At 32.0% G+C, this 12,594-nt stretch overlaps 1 protein-coding gene across 1 annotated transcript; it reads left to right on the forward strand.

The window, feature by feature from the left end:
- Positions 1-8,036: 8,036 nt before the first annotated feature.
- LOC132759677 (uncharacterized) lies at positions 8,037-12,230 on the forward strand (the record flags this gene model as incomplete). The annotated part of the gene is made up of 3 exons (XM_060751492.1): positions 8,037-8,965; positions 10,754-11,038; positions 12,121-12,230. Coding segments are annotated over exons 1-3 (450 nt in total), but the record flags the coding sequence as incomplete, so codon positions are not given.
- Between the last annotated feature and the right edge of the window lie 364 nt (positions 12,231-12,594).

The raw sequence follows: 12,594 nt of genomic DNA on the forward strand, positions 1-12,594 counted from the left end.
ATCTGATCAAGTAATTACTGAAAAAAATACCTCGCGAAAATATATGAAAAATTTACGTTTTACATGTCAACACAAAAAATACACATACCTCAATATTCACACTATACACAATGATATAAAATCCAATAATTTACAAAACAAAAATATTTACAAGGTAATTTAACAGGAGTTACCCGTTAAATTGGGATTCAGAATAAAAAGTTCTGCTCACTGTTCATATCCTCATTCCATGGCGGTGAGTCATCCCGGCTCCTCGTAAATTCTACACGTCGTGAAGATGATGAATTTCTATGGAACGCGTTATCCGTCAAAATAAAAAATTCCTCCTTGCGCGCGAAAATCCTCCAAATGAATTTGCTAGCTAGCTAGACTTTTAAAACACTGATGCATCAGATTTAATAACACATAAACACTATATCTATTCCTGGATCCTTCCAAACATCCAAAAATGAATATAAGTGGTGTAATAAAATACGTCGGCGATCCTATGATGTCGTCGGGATTCGTATCCTCTCCTCGTAACCCTCTGTAGATCTAGAATCTTCTAGTCGCCGTGACCATCCAAAAACCACACTGGCCACCAGTGTCACAGGGTCAAATATTTCCGGTGGAACCGAAACAAAACTCTGGGCATAGGTTCGAAGTTTTTAATGACTCCAAATAAAAATGGTCTAAAAATATAATAGATTAATAATTATACATCTTACAATTACAATACATATAAAAACAAAATACATTGAAATAACAATATATATACACAATCGACGCGGAATAAGAAAATACAAAAATACATAAATAAGATTACAATCAATATGTTAATCTTAATACTATTTCTTACCACAGCGTCTGTTATAACGAAGAATTAAAGATCTTTACTTAAATAAAGTATTTCAATATAAATTGAAATATAAAGTAAGAAGTAGATCAAATGTTAAATAAATTTAACTAGTTATACTAAACGTCCGACTCGTAAGAGATGACTGTAAAGAGTGAGCGGGACAGGAAAAGCAAACAGTGCGCAGAAGTAAAGAATATTTAAAAGAACCAATGGATATCTCTCTCACATAGAATCATACATAACAAACACAACAATTGGATAAGTTACAAGAAAGAAAGAGTGACCAGTGTTCACGATATTGCACGGGTGAGATCGACAATGTACATCATTGACGGAAATTGTCGATTTTCACCGATTCAATACCGGAAGTTAAACTTATACGATAAAAACTAAACGAAACCGAATAAAAACGCGCATGCGCGATGTTTCCGCTTAAATAAAACTATGGAAAGCCACGGCTGCCATTACCATATAATTTCAATCTGTGACAGAATTGAATGAATAAAAGTAAGTTTTCTTCTTTTTATTACTTTTAACATTTCAGTTATTTATCAATTTCAGCTTTGCTTTTTCTTTAAACAAACTGACATTGTCAGAATTGTCAGCAAAAATAAAATTGAGGTACCACATGGGGAAAATCTTTAAAAGTAGTTTCGTCATTGAAAAGTGTGAAATTATATTTTGATAATTTTCACAGTGAAATTATCAAATATAATGTTCACGGATAAATCAATAACCCACTGAAAAGCATAAAATAAAACCATCTAAATATAAGATATATATGTCTGTACTTTGTTTATGATTGAAGCTCTTACCTTTGATATATATGTAAAAGAATCATTTCATTATAAACTAAAAGGAAACCGGAATTATTTATACAATATGTTCAGGTTATTTTGTTAACTGTAATATAACCATCTAAATATAAGATATATACATGTCTCTACTTTGTTCATGATTAAAGCTCTTACCATTGGTATATGTATTTTGTTAACTGTAATATAATCATCTAAACATAAGATATATACATGAATGTACTTTGTTTATAATTGAAGCTCTTACCTTTGATATATGTAAAAGAAACATTTTATTATAAACTAAAAGGAAACCGGAATTATTTTTACAATTGTTCAGGTTATTTTGTTAACTGTAATATAACCATCTAAATATAAGATATATACATGTCTGTACTTTGTTTATGATCGAAACTCTTACCTTTAATATATGTAAAAGAATGTGCAGGATAACTATTTTTTTTTCTCAAAAATAAACATGTACCATGCATATAATAAGAATATGTATAAAATTTGAAAGTATAAGATTGAAATATTGATAAAAGTAACAGAAACTGAAACATAAATTTACTGCAAAGCGCTAGTGTTTCAATATATGTTTTAAGGAACGTATATGCTGTAAACTGTAGCGTTGTCAATTAAAGTAGAAAAGCAGGGATACTTGCATTTTCAATTTACTTGCATGATTAACGTCAAAACAGAACAAATGTTATCTTTAAAATTTACCAAATTTTGTTTGTTTGTTTGTTTGTTTCATTTCACGCCTTTTTCAACATGTACAGTATTTCAGTCATATAGGCGGGTAGTTTCCTAACCATCGTTCCTGGAGAGTTACACCAGTACTAGACTACCTTCCTCCGCGCTAAACTACCAAAGCATCTCCCGGGGATCGAACCCACGCCAGAGAGGTAACTGGATTAGATGTCATCGACTCTAACCCCTCGACCACGGAGGCGGTTAACCAAATTTAAATCAAACTGTGAAAACATAATTATCTAATTAATAAAAGCAAACAGTGTTTCGTTTTGTTTCTTTTGATTGTTGTTTATACATTTGATATTCAACAGACTTATAATAGCAAAGACATAGGTAAACTATCTAAACAATAGTTTGGTGTACAAAAGTTTGGGGTGATAGCAGAGTTAGTTTTGCATGAAACTAGTAATGTAAAGATTGCTAGTCGTCAAATTCAGCAACAAACTTTACACTTATTGCTTAGTACAGGTTTGTTCCAATAGGCTATTCGAGATTGTGTCTGGAAAAATCTGGAGACAAGGTGATCCTTCAGACGCATTAAATTCAACAAGCTAACATGAACATTTCAGACTCGGTTCCATTGAGTCTGTTCATGTTGGAGAAAGGAAAGGTGCAACGTCTCACACCCCTAGAACCTACTTAAGCGGTATTCAATTTTCAACACTTAATGTGCAAGAATCAATGATTCCAAAAGGTAGGTCAGAAAAGTATTAAAATTAAGTAAGGGGCAAAGTTTTGCAGCTGCCACACGGCACTTGACATCTGCCATTCTTAAGTATAGAAATCTGGAAAAAGGGGAATCCTATAAAAGGATAATTATAAACTTCAAGCTCTAACAAAATCAAGCTGAGATAAAATCTGTATAACCCAAAATAAAGTTTGTATTTATTAAAAAAATCAAATCATTTCGACGTGAAATTTGTTCATATGTCAATGTACAGTACGCTCACCGCGGGTTTTGCTTTTTCCGCGATACCACCGCGGACGATTTTTTTTTATCGCGGACAAACGCGGGGGTTCGTCCGCGATGAGAAGCCTAATTTCCCCGCGATCCCCGGTGTTCAGTTGTTTCCACCGCGGACAAAATTCTGACGACCGTTCTTCATTTATCGATAAAATCAGTCACCCGTTTCCCGCGGGGGAACGCCATGGTCAGTTGGTCAGTATAAATTAACCTCCAAAAATAATAGACGTTTTATCATTTTTTAACGTCATCTTTTTTACACAATGACTTGAAAATTGACCACAATCGTCTCCTTAAATGTTATTATACGTTAAATTATTTGAACGGAATTTGAAATAAAAATAATTACAGCTGTACCTGTTTTTGTTGTTGTTTTTAATACTTTCGTTATAAACGTCCACAAAACTATTCGTCCACATACCAATATTTTTACATTCAACTGAAATCGTCATTTATCACTGTCATCTTTACTTGTTTCCATTCTTGTGGTTCTATAAGTATTATTGCCGTTAAACTATATGGGAGCCATAAATATGATAAAAAAGGACATTTGTGCTGATTTTTTCAATATTGACTGACGCTACAGTACATGTCCTGTAAGAGGTCGATGAGTGTGAATACAAGACAGGACATAAATAAAAAACATGTACATATATTAGAATAAAAGAAAAAGATATTTAAACCATCTATAAGAATTATTTGTATGCAATTATATTCTTTAAAAACGAGTAGACTTGTTTTTTGTGTTTTTTCTTTACAGTAAAAATCCCGTCGAAAATGGACATGAGAAATATGCATGACACTTACCAAAAAGTTTATGTATACTGTACATACCGTATATATATTTGACTCAAATTCAAAAAGATTCTCTTTGCCATCATGTCAGATATTGTCGGATATTGTATATTGTCAGATATTGTATATTGTCATATTTTTTATGATCAACATGCAAATAAACAGAAACAGTAAAACGCATCTGACAATTGAAAGAGACGTCCTGGAATATTGCCTGAATAAAATTGTTGAGGGTTACGTTTTCAAAGTTTTTAAATAAGAAACAAAAGCTGGCATATAAATTGTTGTAGTATCTTTTTCATAAATGTCATATGCCGAATTTTTCATTATTTGACTTCAAGTTTCTCAGTACCATGAAGTTGCGACGACAATGATTTATCTTGATGTCGAATACATATTATACATTACCCAACACAATAACAAGAAGAAGAACAAGAAAAACACTGCATTTGTACATGTACTTTTATTACAACAAAAAAGAAAGAAAACAAATTTTACATATAGTTATACATGTATATGTACAGTACATGTTACAGTACATGTACGTACGTATACTGATGTTGAAATACAGTAATTAATTTTTAAAATTTAAGGTTTCCACCGCGTTGACCGGTGTTTGACCGCCGCGTTCCTCCGCAATTTACCACTGCGTTCCGCGGGGGAAACGGTTTCAGCCGCCGATATATGTCCGCGGTGGTGAAAATTTTCTGTCCGCGGGGTACGCGGACAATATCTGAGCAAATTTTCGTCCGCGGTAAACCTCATCCGCGGGGTCACGCGGGTTTTGAAAAAGTCGCGCTGAGCGTACTGTATGTCAAAGATTAATTCATAATGATAACAAAATTGCTTCGTACTTACATAACATAAGACTAAACACCAAATTCATCGTTTACGTGACTTGTTTTGGCAATCTGTCGAATTAAAAAAAAGTCTTTTCTAAATCATAATTCAATTTAAATATTCACAATGCACATATTAACAACGTTCAGATAGTTTTATTCTACATTATGTCTCTTTTACAACGTTCAGATAGTTTAATCCTACACTGTGTCTCTTTTACAACGTTCAGATAGTTAAATTCTGCATTATGTCTCTTTTACAACGTTCAGATAGTTTAATTCTACATTATGTCTCTGTTACATTTCTGTTTTCACTACCCTATAAAATACAAGGTATTTTATCAGAAATCGGGTTTGAAGATAAAATACAGCAAAAACACTTAAGCATTATCATTCCAAGAAATATCAGATTGATAGAAATGCTTGTAAATGATAATAAAACTTATTTTGAATTTAGAATGTAAGATCTAAAAGATATTCTTATAAATGTGATTTTGTAAGTGGATTTTTTTTCATAACATTTTTTGTCATGGGCGTTATCTGTACGACGATGACTGTCTACTCGTAACTTGTTAGACCATCAGACGGCCTGTGGTGCATGATTCATATTAATTTATACCCATGATAGATTATAAATTAGATGGTGTTTCAACATTCAAAATTTACGATATCAATATACTAACGATAGGTTAAGTTTTTAAACATGTTACAAACTTGTTCTATTTAAGGTACCAAACAAAAGTTTTATCACATGATAGACAGAATGTTTAGCTTGGTTAGGCTGATTTGACCATTTTGATAGAGCAAATATATATCAAAGTATATTAAAACTATAATTTGCATTCTTATACTATATGAAAATGGTTTTAACAAAAGGCAATTGGCAAAGCAAAATTATGCAATTGTTTGTATTTTAATCATACGTTTTCAATGCGTAGGTATTTATCGATTCGTTCAGAATACGTGAACAATAATATAATCTTTAGACAATTGAAGGGATTTTGTGAGAAAAACTAAGTCTTGTAGTTTTTACGTTTTTAATTAAGCAACTCGCATTCATTTCTGGATGGCCTTCGTATTTGCCATGCAATCGCTGTGGCAAATTTTTCTACATCAAATAACAAAAATACACCCGTCCAGTTATATTTGTTATTCCAATAACTTTAGTCTATCGGCCTTCTACAGTACTGACATTTACATTGTTTTTTGGGTTTTTTTTACTGTTTTCTTGTCAAAAATTAAATACAAAAAACAGGTTTTCTTATCTTAGTAAATACACAATTTATTATGTTAAGGCAGATTCTAGATAATGACGAATTTTATAAAGAGATAAATTTTGTAACGTTTCTTCAGTTCATATCAATGTTGTTGGGTTTTATTGTAGGAATCTACATCTGTTACGTTCAATTTGGGCTATTTGGAAGAGAAACGAAATCAAAGCGAGAAAAAATGACCACCATCTACCAGTTGATGCTTATGTTCCGGGCGGGGGATTTTGTTTTGTTTTCAAACATTATTTCTTTGTACACTATAAAACTTATATGGCGACTTAAAACTTTAACACGCCAGGTTTATTACCTTATACCATTTATTATATCGTTTATCAAAAATAAGAACTAGATAGTTTTCATTATTTATTTTAAACAATAAGAAACTAAATCTGCAAGTGTACTAAGTAGCTACAAAACATATTAAGCATCCAGCATTGCCCTATTGGACAGTACTAGAATTACATGAATAACTGACTTTGATTAATAATGTCCATGTCTTTATGCAACCCATTAATCTGATTGTAAACGTATTTCTTCGACATTTGGCAATAAATATCAGGTTACAAAATCATTTTGACTATGTCACTAAAGTGTCTGTTTCATCCATGCTGACTGAATAAAACACGATTATCTTCTGTCCATGTCAACACGTGTAAAAAAATACACGTAGAAAGTTATATCCAAACGATACCTGATAGTTGACACTGATAAAGGGAACGAAATTCTGACCAAAAAAGTAATCAAGGATAGCCGAAGGGGGGGGGGGGGACTTACACCGAACGTTACGGCAAATGGCGAATTTCACTCGTCATTTTTAACATACCGTCGGATTTGGCCATTTTTTAAAGTAGCAGATCATGTTAAATTGTTATATATATTATATTCTTAGAGACCGTACACTCGGATAATAAGAAACGGCAATAAGATATAGGAGAAACATCTATAGAAGTAGTTACATGATAGGAAACATGAGCCACAATCTCAGACCCCGTTCATCATTGATAAACAATTAAAGCAAACATGTGTTTTCTCAGGTAGTACCTCCCTAATCTGCAAAATTGTTCACTAAATATGAACTTTTCTCTTTTTTTCCCTCGGTACGTCTACGTCGTTGAGAAGACACAGGACATCGGCAGATGATTGAAGAACCAATGCCTCGTGAAAGTCGGCACGTTTGCATGTTTTCTAAAGCTCGGGGAAACGTTTAAGGCGGCACGACTTAGCTTGCATGAAGTTAACTGCCCGTGTCCTGACTAAAGCCGAGGGGAGTGGCCTTGCAAAGTAGGCTCTGAGTTGACGAGGATGGTGTGCTAGGGTGCGTGAGCCCCTAGAACGAATTACGGCTTGTAAGGCACGCTTTTTGCTTGGCATCAACAGCCCTTTTAAGGGCTACCTCCTTTCATTATTGTCTTAGGTTACTATACATTTAGGTTCTTAAATTTAGCCGTTCAATGACCTACTTATGGCTCAAAATTCATATCTTTTGCTCATACTCCGTGGAAATTACATGGAAATAAATTACCACCACTTTGTACTTCAAAATTAACTCTTTAAGGGCATGACTAGTGATATGTCTAGGGTCCGTACTCGACAGAGAACGCTGCATCTTGTGCCCTTACGGCCGGATGGACCCTCATTAAGCAAAGACTACAGACAGACTGAATATGAAATAAAGGCAGCGTTACTCATTTGCCAATTATTTGAATAATCTTTTGCATCGTTTTGTTTTTAGCAATAGGTACAGTAACATAGTGATTTAGTATTTTGTATGGAAGTTAAAACACTACATTCTTTACATTTTGCTTCTTTCATGACAAATAATTTCACATTCAACGCTACTTCTTCAGGTAATAAGCATCTAACATGCTCTAACACCATTATTTTGCGATATAAAACTCATGTTTGCTCTTTCTAAAGGAAATATAAATATTTATTTGTTTCTGAGGCATAATGTGCCTTCAAAACCAAATGGAGATTTGTCACCTGGAAGTTAACTCATATATAATTTTCAAGATTGGGAATTGCATAAGCTACAGCTTATCTTATTATTGCTAATGAAATATTCCAAAGAATAAAAAATTACTGTGTTAACGGTATTTTCAAACACTAAAAATGGTGTTTATTCTGACGTACAAAAAGGTTTTAAGTTTATCATATTTCTTTGTAAAATATTTTTCTTTAATATCGTTTTTGCTTATTTATACTGTTGGTTTGTTTGTGTACTAAGATGTTCGAAAGTGTTGGAACGTGTTACCGTCTCAAGTGCCCTTATACAAAGGTAGTGATGTATTATCAAGATTAGAGGATTGAAAAAACGTCCTACTTTTTTTAAATACATGTATTTTCTTTACATTGTATTATTGTACGGATTATAATAAATGAAAGACAACAAATATATTTGGAAATGTTAGTGCACGTACCTTGATAAATATATCCAATACTCGAACAGTATGTAGTATATTTGCTTGTATTCATAAAATTCATTTATCTACATGTATATGATTTATAAACTTCCGGCTAGTATGTATATTTATATCAGTCAAGTTTACGTTTTACCTTTATATTACTCTTCGTGTTTACATTATCGTACATACTTCAAACCAGGAATTAAATATGTATATATACACAATACAAATGATCTTTTAAAGCAACCATGAACCTGAATTTAAGTTTACTGATATTTGGAATATTCATTTCGCTCTCAGAAGGTAAGCTTAAATCACAGTATTTTCATTTGTATAACTTCAATAACTTCAAATGTTAAAGCTGCATTTATAAATTTCATAGTTCTTTTTTAAGGTTTCCTATCGGCATTTCTTCTTATGTTAGATATCTAGGTAGCGTAAATATCTGCAACATCCGTATGACGAAATAAAAAGTACAATTCCACTTTGCATCTGGGTCATTTGATTTCAATAGTAGATCATTATATGTCAAATTAGTTATTTTTAAAATCTCAAGTCAAAAGTTCCGTGCAAATGAATTGTTGGGAACGGAGGTTGTATCTTTAAACTACCAATAGCGACATTCAAATGGGTTTTCCATCAAAGTTCGAAAATGACCGCGAACAAAATAGTATGAATAACACAGAACAGATACGATATTTTGGTCTTACCTAGCTTTTGAAATTTAAACATTTAAACAAATATATTATGTAAGATTAAAACTTGATTTAATTTTTAATTATTTTAAGGGGAACATGAATAAAGTAGTTATAAGTTTATGACGGTAATTAAGTACTACCTAAACCGGTCTTGCCAATTATATTGCTGCTGAAAGGGTTTGTCTTCCGTTTTTAATGTGACTTATAGACGTCAAAAATCACCACACAAATAGCATAATTTTATAGTTAATGTTTTTTAAACTATTTGTTGTTTCAGTCTTAGGCTTTTAGTGTTTTATAAAAAAAACATTGTTTTAGTGTACCTGTTTGCAAACATAAGGAGGGTAGATCATTGAACACATACTTGAATATTGATAAGAGCACATATTACTCATATAGTCGATGTGTGTTTATTTATAGGTTTATATGATAAGTTTGTCATTGCTTTTCGTTATTTACCTTAACCTTTATAATGGTAAAAACAATGATTTCAATTTGGCTAAATGAAGTAAACCTTATTTCGGTTTGGCTTAATGAAGTAAATGTAAAGTTATTGTTTTACTTTATTTAACATGTCAATTGCATACTGATTAATCTGTCAGTGCACACGATATATTAATCTTCGATAAGGTTGTGTTATGGTCGCGAGATGTACGCTGCAATATGTGTTTTGATTCTATTTTGGCTATAAGATACTCAAACTGAGACTAAAGGCGCAAAAAAACTTGTACAATTTTCATAAAAATGTGATTACTTTTATGTTGTTGTTTTCGTTTAAATATGTTTTGCACTTATTTTTGAAAAACGTCTTTACTTTTTTAGCAGTATCCTTAAATATAAATATCTAAAATTCAATCGTCATATGATCAGTTAGTGTCTATTAAATTCATTACAATACAAAACGAGACGTAACAGTGTCTCTGAGTTGTTCCTCAAGAAATTGATCGTTTCTATTAGAACATTCAACAAAAATTTAAGAAAAGTTGAAAAGAAAATAGGAACAGTAGGGTTCGAACCGCAGACCACCCTCACTTAACCTACTGTGCTTTTGCAGGTGTGATGAGGGCATGCTTTAAGCTAATGTACATTTACAAAACATAATATATTTAATAATAATTCTCCTTAATTTCACGGGCTAAACCGGAGTGGGCCAAATATTTAAAAGAGTGTTATAATGTATGTATAATTGACAGGTCAATAAAATCAAACTTCACTTCTACTATTTTTTTGAAACTGCAAGCCTTATTGAAGTACCAAGTGCTGGTAATTGTGAAGATACAGTTCTCACATGTCATGCTACTGGTAATAATGGCAATACAGACTGGTATGGATTTGATACAGTTGTTGTAACATGGGATCTGTTTCATTGTTGATTTATTCTATTTATTTGCAGGTACAGCCACTATTCAGGTACCAAGTGCTGGTAACTGTGGTGATGATACAGTTCTATCATGTCAGGTTACTGGTAGTATTAGCTCTACTGGTTGGTCTGGACTAAAGAGAACATTAGTAATCAATGGAGTTGTTGTAAGACCTGAAGACAACAACAAATATACAGAAACCAGGAGAACATCACCGTTCACATTGACAATACACAACACTGACATTACTGATGAGGGAGATTATAGATGTAGTAATGGATTTGATAAGAGTCAGCCAAAACGTATTAATATAGAATGTAAGATATTGGTTAATTAAAACTACTATTGAAAAAAGAAATCTACATTCCTTCATCACTTCATGTCTTGATGTTAAAATAACTCACTCTAATGATTAAATTATGAATCAGTTGTATGAATGTATACATTTTTATCTAAACATTTAGTGACAATTTCTCATATTAGTTTGTTTGAGAAAACTTTCATATTTCAACATAGTTATTATGATACTGTCCGTTTAGGATAATTATTTAGTGACGCAGCAGAAAAATCCACTATTACGGTGTTAAACAGTTATCATGTTGTGTTATTATCTGTAGGCACGCAGGCTTCCGATATAAATTTAAGTATCGACAAATTAATCAACTGTCATCGTAACGCAGTTGGTAACGTTATCAGTTAATATTTTAGTAAAATATCAATGCAAGACTGTTTCGGCTATTATGATAAATATTGATATAAATATTGATTAAATATTTAGTAAGGTGTTTATCAGATTTCTTCAAACAATTACATTTGTGTTATATTTCATGCGGTCACAAATAATATCATGAGCATAATATCGATATCATTTCCGGGGAGTCAGTTTTTAACATCTATGCTATTTTGCTAAATTGGCGCATTTTTCTCATTCGGTGTGCAAAGATAATTAATAATACAAGTTAGCGAGTGTCATAGTGTCTTACAATTGCATGTACAGAATTTGTCTCGCTACGAATACAATCAATCTCACTTTTAATGGTAGTGTAACTTAATATTATTAAATAATTCAAGGTTTTTTTAATATTTTAGAAATTTAAAAATGACAGGTCTGTTTTTTTATATCAGACGTAACTAAAACGAGTGTACAACTTTTCGACATTCATGTTGAGCAAGACAAGTAACATTCAAAATTGTGTTGAAAACTAACGATGTTTAGCTCGAAAATGCTGATTTGGAATGTGAAGCTGATTATTGATTGTCTACCTCAACATTCGTTTCGGAATGACAGTGTAAACAAACTAACACCAATAATTAGCATTTCCTCCGCAAGTGATATGTTTAAAGGAAACCCTAGCATACACCTTTACATCAAATAATGTGTGTGATTCTGTTTATAAAGGTAAAGCATCATCAGCTTCACACAGTGTAACAAGTGGAAAGAAAGTACAGATCACAGTAGATAAACTCTATCCTGCCTCACCAACACTTTCTGCTACATTTAAAATTCAGGTATGCTGTTTATAATTACGAAAAACATCATGATTGAGTAATTATTAATTAACATTGAATTTTCATTATTGTAGCATTTTAAAAGAAATTTCATTGGTAATTTGCTAAAATAGATCTTAGATATATCAAAATTTGTTTTTGCACCCCTTAATGAACAATTGAATTTGCTATATATACATGTGCGGTCAGTTAGTCTCTTAAATGATTATTTTCATTAATATGTGCAGTAAGTTTCTACTTGTTTCATGTTATTGGCATAACAAATATGCATCAATATGTCATTCAACTCCCTGCATGATTCCCATCTTCATCAAAACAGTATAACATCGTATACAAATAATGGATATAAAAATAAATAGTATGC

The sequence above is a fragment of the Ruditapes philippinarum genome, unplaced genomic scaffold, assembly GCF_026571515.1.
Source record: "Ruditapes philippinarum isolate M1 unplaced genomic scaffold, ASM2657151v2 ctg20517_1_1_1_1, whole genome shotgun sequence".
Taxonomy (NCBI): Eukaryota; Metazoa; Mollusca; class Bivalvia; order Venerida; family Veneridae; genus Ruditapes; species Ruditapes philippinarum.